General features: G+C 35.7%; 1 protein-coding gene across 3 annotated transcripts in view; it reads left to right on the plus strand.

Annotated features, from left to right (window-relative positions):
• The window catches only part of BANK1 (B cell scaffold protein with ankyrin repeats 1), a 340,362-nt gene that overhangs the window by 64,237 nt on the left and 263,081 nt on the right, over positions 1-13,044 (plus strand). For all 3 annotated transcript variants that reach the window (XR_005215918.1, XR_005215919.1, XM_037830343.1), the window contains exon 3: positions 9,380-9,534. Coding sequence is in view for 1 of the 3 variants with exons in the window: in XM_037830343.1 (XP_037686271.1) it covers positions 9,380-9,534 (155 nt within the window). In the remaining 2 variants the exon portion in view is untranslated. The remainder of the gene's footprint in view (positions 1-9,379; positions 9,535-13,044) is intronic.

The raw sequence follows: 13,044 nt of genomic DNA on the forward strand, positions 1-13,044 counted from the left end.
TGGTTCAAATGTGCAGCTACTTTTTCCTACTTTTCCCAAGGGCAGAGCCTCTCTAACATTTAGGGACTTACTATAGAAGCATCTGCCTTTCTCCAAAAGTCTGCCTTTCTAGGATCCTTTTCATGTCCTAGCATCTTACTACCACTCCCCTTCAGCACTGAGTCCCTCCCCAAGTTCTGGTTACAGGATTGGCTGCTGCCCTTCTCTGCTGAAACATTGAGGAGATCAGGGTGGACATACATGCCTTCCTCTTACTTTTCTGTACTTACTGCCCTGTGCTCTCCCAAAGCCTATTACACAAGGATCTTTAGTGATGTGTAAATATCCGTACTGAAGACAAAACCAGAAATGGAAAAAATAAGGTTGTCATTATAATATGGATGGTTCCCTGAATCTCAAAGAGAAGACAATTACAGACAAGCCCTTCCCATTTAGTCCACTCCTCCAGTTTCATCTCCCTCAAGTCTTTCCATTTGAAATATATTAATTCATTCCTTTTGCAAATAATTAGTGAGAAACCACATGTTCAACAATGAACAAGACAGTCAATTCTCCAATCTCATGGAAATAGGAGAAAGGAGTGAAGGGAGTGTGGTTCCAATGAATGGAATTCTCTCGCTCTTCACTGTGTTAAGTTAGAATGTCAAACTGTATGCCTCATCCTTACAAGAGTTTCTATCTTAACAAATAACATGTGATGTTGGTATTCTTAGTTAGGATATAGACATATGTTCTAGTTTGCTAAAGCTGCTGGAATGCAAAATATCAGAAATGGATTGGTTTTTACAATGGGGGTTTATCAGTTCACAAATATATTATTTTCCCCATTCAATAATTGAGGAAATTGAAGCTCATAGCACTCAATACTTCTACCAAATTCACCTGAGAAATACCTAACAGGCATCTTTGTAGTAGACAGCAGATTTTATTTTCTTCAAATTATTTATTTTCTTTTTTCCCTAAAGTCTTTTATGATGACAAATAAACTTTGGTTTTCTTCTCAACAATTGTCACATTTTAAGTCTTTAGGTATTGAATAATAATTTCTTTTCATGTATCAAATCACAGTTAAAAAGGTGGCTCCCTTGAATAGAGAGTGAGATCTTGTTGGTTTGTGCAGGTTAGTGCGATGTCCTGAAATATCCCAGAGTAATCTGGACAGAGAATATTTTAAACAAAGGTAATTTCACAGCTCCCTTTTGGAACTGGGAAAAATGTGGAAATATTAAACTTCTCTACCTGGGGAATTCGTGAAATTCTTGGAAGCATTGGGGACTACCAACTTAATAGACCAAGCCCTTGAATTTGGGGCTTGCCCTTATGAAATGTATTCCTGCAAAGGAGAAGCTAAGTCTACTTATAATTATGCCTAAGAGTCACCCCCAGAAAACCTCTTTTGTTGCTCGGATGTGGCCTCTCTCTCTAAGCCAACTCCCCCCTACATGGGACATGACTTCCAGGGGTGTAATTTCCCTGGCAATATGGGATATGACTCACTGGGTCATGAGCCTGGTCTTGGCATCATGGGATCGAGAGAGCCTTCTTGGACCAAAATGGGGAAGAGAAATGAAACAAAATTGAGTTTAAGTGGCTGAGAGATCTCAAATGGAGTCAATAGGTCATTGCTAGAAGGAAATACCTGAAACTGTTGAACTGCAACCCAGGAGCCTTTATTCTTGAAGATGATTGTGTAACTATATAGCTTTTAAGGTGTGACTGTAAATTGCAAAAACCTCATACTGACACTCCCTTTATCCAGTTTATGGACAGATGAGTAAGAAAACATAGACAAATAAAATAAATAAATAAAAGAGGGGCATAAAGGATTTGGGATGTTTGGGTGTTCTTTTTTTATTTTTATTTTTATTCTTATTTTAATTTTTTGGAGTAATGAAAAATGTACAAAAAATTGATGGTGGTGATGAATGCACATCTATATGATGATACTGTGAGCCACTGATTGTACACTTTAGATGAAGATTATCTGGTATGTGAATATATCTCAATAAAATTGCATTTCAAAAAAATAGGCAGTTCCAAGATAAAAATAGAAAGTTCTACTTTTACTCAGTATTCACCTAGTTTTGACAATTATCAGAAAATATGTCCTCAGGAAAGTGAGGACATTGTAAATTGTGGATTTAATTAATTGATAAGGAATTAAAAATATATATAAATACTAAATAAATATGATAGTTTTTAGAAAAAAATAAGTAGCATTAAGAAGTTTCTATTTTGGAAGGTGTAATGAAAGCTTAAAAAATAAACATATTTGCAACTTAATTTATAAAGGAATATTTATTTTTGAATGCTTTACTATTTTACAGAAGTTAATATAATTTTATTTGTTGTTGGGAAAATTATGAAAAATTATCTTGCCTCAGACCATCTATTTTCATTGTCCCCTAATATTACATTAATTTTCAGAAAAGAGAGTCACCTTTATTCCAGATGTTATCTTTTTTAATTGTTTAGATCTCTTACCACAAGACCAATTTGTGGTAAGTGATTCATTTCACATGTTATCTATAGAGTGGTAGTTCCTAACATTTTTATGTCATGACATACAATGAAAATGATAATAATTATTTTGCTGACTGGAAGAAAATGAAAGAATCTGCTGGCCCAGAGCTGACAGGACTATCACTTCCCCTATCTCTAAGCACTCACTGCATAGTTATGAGCATAGGGGTTAGGCAATGAACCTGTACATGTTGCTTCAACTTCAGTGTCTCCTGTCTTCCCTACTTTCTCCTTTCTTTCTTCTCCTACTTTATCATATCAACTTGTTTCTTTGTAAGCATATGATAGCCTACCAAGTTTTTTCTGAGGTTGACTATACTTAATAAATTTTTTTGATGTGAAGTTTTTCTCCTCCTTAAATTTTTCTTGTGATTGTTATTTTTATGATTTTGTCTTTATTGGAGAGGTTGTACATTTACAAAACCTCATGCATAAAATTTCTGTATACCATCCTTTCAATGACACATTGTATTGGTGAGGTACATTTGTTACAATTGATGAAAGCACATTTTAATAATTGTACTATTAACTACAGCTCATGATTTAACTTAGGGTTCTGTTTGTGTAGTGTAGTTCCATAGAATTTTTAAAATTTTTATTGTTACCATATATTCAATCTAAAATTTCCCCTTTTAATCACATTTAGGTATACATTTCAGTGTTGTTAATTAAGTTTACAATGTTGTGCTACCTTCACCACCATCCATTACCAAAACATTTCCATCATTCCAAAAAGGAACCCTGTACATTTGAAGCCATAACTTCCCATTCCCTATACCCACCCCACCCTCCAGTAACCTATATTCTTGATTTTGACTCTATGAGTTTGCTTATTCTACTTGTCTCAAATCGGTGAGATCAAACAGTATTTTTCCTTTTGTGTCTGGCTTATTTCACTTAACATTATGTCTCCAAGGTTCATCCATGTTGTCACATGTATGAGGACTTCGTTCCTTTTTATGGCTGAAATAATATTTCATTTTATGTATATACATTTTATTTATCCATTCGTTGGTTGATGGGCACTTGGGTTGCTTCCATCTTTTGGCAATTGTGATTAATGCCTCTATGAACATCAGTGTGCAATCATATGTTCTAATCCCCCTGCTTTCAATTCTTTGCAGTATATATAGAGTAGCAGGATAGCCAGTTCTATACTTAGCTTTCTGAGGAACCACCAAACTATCTTCCATGATGGCTGCACCATTTTACATTGCCACCAGCAATGAATGAGTGTTCTTACTTCTCCAGTCCTTTCCAACACTTATTTTTATTTTTTTTTTAACAGCAACCATTCTAACGGGTGTGAATGGTATCCCACTGTGGTTTTAATTTGTATTTCCTTGATGGCTAATGATGTTCAGCACCTTTTCACATGCTTTCTGGCTATTTATATATCTTCTATGGAGAAATGTCTATTCAATCTTTTGCCCAATTTTTAATTGGGTTGTTTGTCTTTTTGTTGTTAAATTGAGGGATTGTTTTACATATATTCTGGAATTAAAGCTTTATTGGATATGTGGTTTCCAAATATTTTCTCCTGTTGTTTAGGTTGTATTTTACTTTCATAATAATTTCCTTTGAGGCACAAAAGTCTTTAATTCTGATGAGATCCCATTTATCTATTTTTCTTTTGTTGCTTGTGCTTTGGGTGTAAAGTCTAAGAAACCATTGCCTAACCCAAGACCCTGAAGATGCTTCCCTATGTTTTCTTCTGGAGTTTGATCATTCTAGCTCTTATATTTAGGTATCTGATCCATTTTGAGTTGACTTTTATATCAGGTTTGAGACAGGGGTCCTGCTTCATTTTTTTGGCAAATGGAGATCCAGTTTTCCAGCAACAAATGTTGAAGAGATAACTCTTTCCCAATTAAGTGTTCTTTGCCCCCTTGTCAAAAATCAGTTGGCCATAAATGTGAGGACTGTTTTCTGAGCCCTTGATCTGATTCCATTGTGATAGATTATTTTTCAAGAGTAGGATAATTTGGGGTGTCAGTTTGTATTTTTATTTAGGAATTAGTGTCAGTTAATAGTTGCTGCTCCTTCTATAAGTCTCCTGGTCAAAACACCTACACACTACAGGACCATGTTTGCAAGTTTAACCCACAGGAAAATGTGGAAGTCAGGTATTTTCTTATTTTTCCTTTCTCTTCTGTCTTTGGGAAGGTTGAGAAGTACATCAGGCACCTCTCTGCTCCTTTATTCAGTCCCAGTTCTAGCTCATTTTGTTTTAGAAACAGTGTAGAGGTTTATTCTTAGGGGAAATGCCTAAACTACTTTTTGATCAGTAAATGTAGCAGCTGGGAAAGTCCCAATTATCTCAGCTGTTCTGCCCCTGGAAAAGTCTACACAACTTCTATTTCCATGAGCTTGCATATTCTTTGATATTTCCTTTTAATTACTATGGGGCTTAAATTTAACCTCCTAAATGTATGACAATCTTGTTTGCTTTTATACCAACAACTTCAATAGTATGCTCAAACTTATCCCTCCGTCCTCTCACCTTTATGTAGTTCTGAGGTTGTTGTTGTTTTGTAATTTTTTAATTTTGAAATACTTTCAAACTTACAAGACAGTTACAAAAATAACGCAAAACCAATTCAATGACTCCAACATACTTCTATCTTGCCCCCAGATACTGATATCCATCAATTTCAACATTTTGCCACATTTCCTGTTTCATTCTATCTATCCACCTATTCATCTCTCTAGCTATCTATCCATCTATCATCTGTCTATTTATCAATCCATTTTCTCCACACTTGAGTTTGGGTTCTATATATCATGCTCCTTGAACACTTAATGCTGCCATGTACATTTCCTAAGAACAAGGACATTCACTTTTGTAACCACCTTAAATGCATTTACCAAGTTCAGGAAATTTAACTTCAACATAACACCTACCATCTGTATTCCATTTCTTTCATGTGTCCTAATAATGTCCCTTTGAGCCTAGTCTCCTTTGCTCTATCATATTCAGGATCAGGTTTTACATTTAATTGTCATTGTCTCTTTAGCTGCTCTTTTTTTTTTTTTTTTTTTTTTTTTAATTTGTAGGAACTTATACACAACATGAACTTTCCCATCTCAACTACTCCCAGGCATACTATTCAATGGGATTAATCACATTCACAATTTTATGGTCCCCTCACCACCTTCCATTGCTATACTTTCCCATCTCCCTAAAGAGATACCCTACACATATTATGCATTAACTCCCCATCCCCCCTGCCACCTACCCCTGGAAAACTCTACACTACTTCTATTTCCATGAGCTTGCATATTCTTTGATATTTCCTTTTAATTACCATGGGGCTTAAATTTAACCTCCTAAATGTATGACAATCTTGTTTGCTTTTACACCAACAACTTCAATAGTATGCTCAAACTATACCCCTCTGTCCTCTCACCTTTATGTACTTTTTTTTGCAAATTATGTGTTTACGCATTGAGAAATATGTGCAAGAGTTATTCTACTCCCTCTGGAACCAGGACTGGGGATCCACACTGGGAGCACAGTTTGTCTTTGTCAGTGAGGGGTGGCGGAAGGGCCACCAGGGTACCATGAGATCCTACTTTTAAGTATCCTTTTTATTAGTTTGGTGCTTGCACTGTTGCTTTAGTCCCTTAACTGTTTTTTGGAGCATTGAGAAAGATATTTCTGCCAATTCTTGCTGGTTGTTCAAGAATCTGCTTCTGTGGGGTGATGGAGCCCTGAAGCAGCCCACTTTGCCATCTTATTCAGGGTGGGGCCTCCCCAAGTGGATTTAATTTACTATTTATTATAATTTAATTTACTATAATTAGCTTTGTTCCAAGATCTCCTATTACTTTTTTAATTCTTGAATTTGTGGTTTCTTTGGGCCTTTTTTGTTTGTTTTTTGAAAACTGATCTCATATTTGATGTTGCCTTTTCCAAACAAGTTTTTGGCTGTGTTTGTTCTTCTCTGGTTTTTCTGTTCATCTATCTCCAAATTTAACTTGTATCTTTCAGAAACTCCTCAAATTTGTTCTTATGCAATTGTGCTATTTATCAATTTCTAGTGCTCTACTGCATTTATTATTTTTTAAATAATATTTTCTGTTATTTCCTTTACACATTTCAGAGGAGGGGAATAGAGACATAATGCTCATCTGCAATCTTGATCCAATTTTTTCCTCCACTTGAAATAAATGTATATAATGTAATCCTTGAAATAACAAATTTTCATTGTAGAAAAATCAGGATATATTTAGATATTATTAAGATAATATATAGTATAAATAGTGAATGATACACATGTATGTCCATCATAAATATATAAAAACATATAACCAGTAACTCAACATGCCAGAGATAACTGCTTTTAATATTTTGGGTGCAAATATTCTTAGTCTATTCTTATTCATTCATGAACATTTCTTGAAATCCTACCACATAATTCTGTATATGTATGCTTTTCATTTTACCAAAATGAGAACCAACTAAATTGACAATTTTATACCTATTTTTTTTCAGTTATATCATAAACCTGTTCCTTGTTGCTAAATGTTCTTGATGAAATTTTTATTAGTGACAAAATCTTCTCTCACATAGCATATGTTTATGTGGTTCATTATTGCTCAGATTGCTTCCAATTTTCTGCATTATAAACAGTGGTTCTGTGAACATTCATGGAGATAAATTGTTTTGTACATCCATTGTTGTGTCCTGAGGATAAATAAAATGGCTTTTCTTAACTTAATATCACAAAGGAATTATCAGAAATTCCTAGATACTGCCATGGAGCAACTCAAATCTTCTTTTAATGTCTATTAAATAAAATCAGTTTCCTTGTTCTTTCATCAATTCACAAAATGATTGAGCCTGTTTTGAACAACCTTTCACTGCTTTGATTGTGTGTGTGTGTGTGTGTGGTGGGTTGGTGTGTATGAAAGAAAGAGAAAAAAAAAGGAGGGAGGGAGAGTCTGGTTATGATAGTATTTTAAATTATCAGGGAAATCAGGCTTTCTTTTCATTTCGGATGAGACTGGTTTTAATGGGAGGAAAGAAATCTGTAAACCCCAGGTGTTTTTATGGCTGAATTATGCAAATTTTGGAAGACAGAAAAAAATATTCTCCTTCTTAGATGCCACATGGAAACAGCTTCCCTCAAAGGGGCATCTGTTGTTACTCTACTTTGCAGATTTACCTGTCTGAAACTGTTGGACTCATTCTCATGACTACAGTGAGACCAAAGGCCATCCTACTGCCAGCTGTATTGCTTTTAACTCCTCTACTTATTCTGCCAAAGCACTTCAGCCAAAGATTACGGGAACACACCTGTAGTTGACCTAGTTGGATTTATTGATTGTTGCAATGAAGAGAAGGCAAACCATGGAGAACAGTGGGATGTTTCAGTAAGAGGATATTAGAAAGGACTTACAAGATTTGGGCTTGTGTTAAGTGATTTTAGGAAGGGTTCAAGGGAAACCAGGCTTTGCTATAGTTTGCTTGCTTTCAAGAAGCAGGGGTAATTTTATGATTTGGTAGATTGATTCTTATCTAGAAGTAAAGTGACTAACTGTCCCAGTTTGCTTGGGGATAATAGGGAATTACTGGGTCATGGGACTTACCAGTGCCCAAACTAGGAAAATCCCAGGCAACTGGGGATGAGGTGGCCACCCTATCTAGAATGCCGGAGAAATGAAAAGAGGCTAATGCTGTAATTGGTGAAGAAGCAGCTGTCACTTATATTAGGGTATGGGATGTTTGGTATTTTTGTGGCTTGGGCAGTGTTCAGGCTTCATTCTGTATTTAGACATGATTGCAGAGTGGTCTTGTTTTTGTATTTATCCATTGTGGTCACAGAGTGGCGGTGTTTGATTTTGGTATTCTGTGAAATTGTTCATATTCAACAGGAAAACACCAGGTCTCACTGTGACTGCCAAACCAGCTCTGAGAAATCCCAAGGTCATTTCATATTGCCAGGCCAGTTTCTAGGTGTCAGAGGCTGCTTTCTTTGTGTATATTTTTTCAATTCCCTTCAATGAGGATTTGAGAGATGCTTTTTTTTTAGGTGGTGAAGAATAAAGCCTAAGAGGTTATGAATTTGATCTTGTTGTGAGAGCTTTGGTTCTAGTCACATTGGTTCTGGGCCTAATGAAACACTTTGGGCTTTGAGATGTTCAGTAATAAAAAATTATCCATCTGGATCAAGGCAACCTTTTCTTTCCTTGAGTACAGAAATATGTCAAATTACTAAATACTAAAATTTTTCAAAAAATCAAATACTCTATACCTTTCTTTGAATTCAAAATTAATATTAGCATACTTTAATGTTCTTAGTAGTACTGCCATACAGAAATATGGCTTATTTGACATGCAACACTTTTTCACCAGAACTCATTCATCTTTTGAGAAACATTGGTATATAAATATATAATATTTTAGTGATTGCAGTTATGCTACTTGTTTTAAAAAATTAGAAATATATGTAAAGTGTTAATAATTATTCCAGTTTAAATTGTCTGATTTAAAATAAAATTACTTTCCTTAATAACAATCATTGAAAAGATTGTTTCATGTTTTTCAGATTTAATGTTTTAATATTTAGAGAAAATAGAAATGGTGGTGATTGTTTTTTTTTTAAAAACATTTAACTAGTAGATGAACATATAAATTGATTTCATTGAGTCATAAAAGTGATAATCTTAGGTAAATTGTAAGCATTATTTTAATTATTAACATTAGTTCAATTATTTCAGCTATCTTAATGAGCTCAGTTTATTGTCCAAGATATTAACTGCACTGATTTCCAGTAATTAGTCTTTTTAACAGTGGAGGAATTAATGGCTTTAGCCATATTATAATATATGTTCATGAAATCTTCCCTAGGCTCTGAGGACTACTTTGAGGTCAACATGCCGACAGACCTAGGAAGAGAATGTTCTGTGGAAATAAGTGAGAGAAGGGAAATTGAAGAATTATCAGAGACTTCAAGAAGCAGCAAACCACTCGCAATGGTTCTTCCCTCCGAAATTCCATGTGAGGTCAGTAAAGATACTTTGTTATTTAAGAGGCCCTATTGTCTTAATAGATATTGCATATAGCTAGGTGGTTAGCTGGAAGATAGCTGGCATTTAGTGTACTTTGTTCACTGCTGTATCACCAAAATCTAGAGAAATGCCTGGGAATTAATAGGCATTTGACATCTGTTTATTGAATAATTGAATATTAGAGAATAAATGAGAAATTAATTTTATCAAATGTTGCTTGACAGTTTGCAAACAGATATGTGACTGCTACATGCGTCAAACTACTTAACAGAACAGTTGTATTCAAATTAAATAAATCAAGGATTTTATGTTCATAAAAGGAAACATACCCTTGAATAGAATTTGGAAATATTTATTTCTAGAGTCACCAATTTTTCAATTATAAAACATGTACTAAGGGCCTAAATTACTAAGTGGAAATATCATAAGAGCTAGAAGAACCGGTTCTTTAGTACCATTATGAGAGTAAAATGAGGTGGGGGGAATTTCTGGAAAGATAGCTATATGAATACATGTTCCTGATGCTTCTTTCCTGTAAGTCTTTGTTGGAATGAACCACTAAAATAAGACTACTGGTTGTGTTTGACTGGAATATATGATTGTGTAAACTCTAGACACTGGAAAGATGATGGGTCTTGGTATTTTTGGTGCCCTTGGGTGGGGAGAGCCAGACACAGGGTATCCTGATGAAACCTGCATGGCAAACTTTAGCTCCCTCACCTCAACACACCTTGTCTGTGCAGAAAAATTGCAGTTTTCACTCTTTTGCTATCAGTTCCAAAGGAACAAAAACTTTTTTGACACTACCTTAGAGATCCCAGGAGCCTGATGCTGGAGAGCTGAGGGAAACAACAAACATGGTCAGGCAAAGAAATATTACAACCCTTTCAACGGACCCAGAAACTTGATGGCGGGAAATCAGGAAAAGCAATCAAATTGGTGCCTCCTATTGAGTCAGAAATACTGGAATATATCAAAAGGAATTGTAACAAAGGAAAAACGGGTACTACTCTCAAGTAGATGAAGTCAAGAAAAGGGAAAAAAGAACTCTGGAACTAAAAATAGCTCACCAGAAGTTATGCAATGAGTCTTAAATAGCTGATTTAAAAAAATCTGCAACACTAAAATTTGAACAATCTAAAATCCTCCCACTTTTAAATCCGCAGAGAAATCAAAGTCTAACAATCAAACCCCACCATCCTCCAGGCAGAGATACCTGACTCAGGTGGTTGGTTTTAACAGCGGAATCATGGGCTTTTATTGACATGGATATAATCCTTTCAGAATCTCTGAAGTTAAATTATTTCAATATCAAATCTCTCTTAGAAGTCCATACTAAAAGAAAATCCTTAGAGGTTAAAGGTCCTAATGATTATTTTAGCACCAGCTGTACAACTTAAAAATTCAAAATAAGCTAATCCCTATGACGTAAAATAGTTATTCCAGGCAAACACCATAGGGGAGACCATTTGTGTTCAAGGGAAGATCAGGCAGTGAGAGAAAATCATGTTTCAGATTTATCAGGAAACATTGTCTATGCCAATGGTCCAAAAGTCCAACCTTTGAATCTAAACTTATTTCTGAGAAGTCTTCAAATCAGTAGTTAAATAGCTGGGGGTGAGGAGAGACCACTTTAAGAATGTCGCCTCCTCTCCCTGAAAGTTTCCCTGTCATCTTACAAAATCGAGAAATTTATATTGTTACTGCCAGTCACCAGATTGTATTTGAGATGTGCCTCTTTCACATCCAGCATCTTCAAAACCTCATATATTTCCCTTTGTAGTTTTGTGTTCTGGCATGCCAGTGCGGAATTGACCACAAGTTCCATAGAGTGGCATCATCTTCTTTCTGATATAGAGGGAGATGGTTTGAATCTCTGCTGCTTCTGCCTCTTGCTGTGGATTTGCTTGATCCCTTGGACCTGCCTCCTAGAGAAATGTTTCACGTTCCAGCATCTGTTCACCTGGACATGAACTGTGGCAGATTGCTTAACTGAGGCAGCTGGCAGTGCTCTGCTGTCTGTGATCTCTGGGGCCTGGGAAGATCAATCTCTCTGCCTCATCATCTTTCCTAGCACTGCAACTTTCCACAGATTTTAGATGTTCTGGGCCTTGAAAAACAGCAGACAGTATTCTCCTTCTCCTGTCACCCCCCCCCCCCCCCGCGCCTTTTCTTAATACACTAGTGAGGCTAGGCCTCCAGTATTCTGTTTCTGAAATGTATCCCCTGTTTCTTTAAGAAAAACCTAGATGAGCTCTAACAGTTGAAATCTACTTTTTAGTTTGGCCTCTTAACTTTTGTAGGATTAGCACTCTGCTCTAGTTTAGTAATTAAATTTTATGTCCCTGATGAAAAATCCACCTGGAAGGCCTTCCCCCATTGGAAATAACAACTAAACGATGACTGTTCCTAGTCTATTATTTAGTGTCTCCTCTTCCTTGTGCATGCCTCCAAAATCCTAGCACCATAAATTTCCTAGGCAAGTTCCCTCAGAGCATGGTTCTCAGGAGAATGGGGGATTTTTCCTCACAGGTGACATGTGGCAGTGTCTGCAGACATTTTTGCTTGTCATAACTGGGAAGGTGAGGGGACACCAGGGTCTAATGGGTAGAAGCCAGAGATGCTGCTAAACATCCTACAATGCATAGGAGAGCCCCTACAACAAAGACTTATCTCAACCAAAATGTCAATAATGCAAAGGTTAAATCCTGCTTCAGAGTGTAGGAAATATATACATGCCTTTCATGATGAATAAATCACCTTGATACTCACCTAATAGTGGTATCAAGAATTCAGTTCTCCCTCTCAGAGCTTCTCTGAAATCTGCTCAGTGTTCACTTCTCAGAGCTACCTAATCTTTAAGGGATGATTCCCAGTCACTGTTTTTATAGATTTTATCTGGAGCCTTAAGAGGAAGCCTCTAAGTATTTCCTTCCTTGGGGATCTCTCTTGGAAGCACTGCAGTTTCCTCTCTGATGTCTTGTCTCTCCTTTTATTTCCAGTCACAGATTCTATACTGGTTTCTGTATTTCTTCTTCAGAAGAATGTTCTAAAGAGTAGTTACAGTGAGTTTATTTCCTCTATCTTATATATGTGTAGGCAGGTTTTCAATATATGATATCCCACTTCCTTTTGGTAGAAACTGCCTACTACAATCTTGGCTTTTCTCCAAGAAAATTGCTTATTTCATTTAGTGTAATCAATCCATAGATTTATTTTATTTTATTCCCCCAGCTGATCCAGTTCTGATATGACTGAAACAAAAAATTTAAAACCAGACTTATCACTCCTAGAATTCTTCAGCAAATTTAATTTCTAAAGTTATAGTGCAATAGGAAAAAGTCCTTTTAAATGTTTTTTTTCCATAATTTGGGTAAAGATTAATTGAATTGAATTGTTTTTCTATCTGAATCCTAGAACAATTCATATTTCCTAATAGAAGCCTCCATTTCATTTGACCCGTTCATTGACAAACTTCTGAGGCCAAAACCATAATATGAGTCT

This window comes from Choloepus didactylus, chromosome 3, assembly GCF_015220235.1.
Source record: "Choloepus didactylus isolate mChoDid1 chromosome 3, mChoDid1.pri, whole genome shotgun sequence".
NCBI lineage: Eukaryota > Metazoa > Chordata > Mammalia > Pilosa > Megalonychidae > Choloepus > Choloepus didactylus.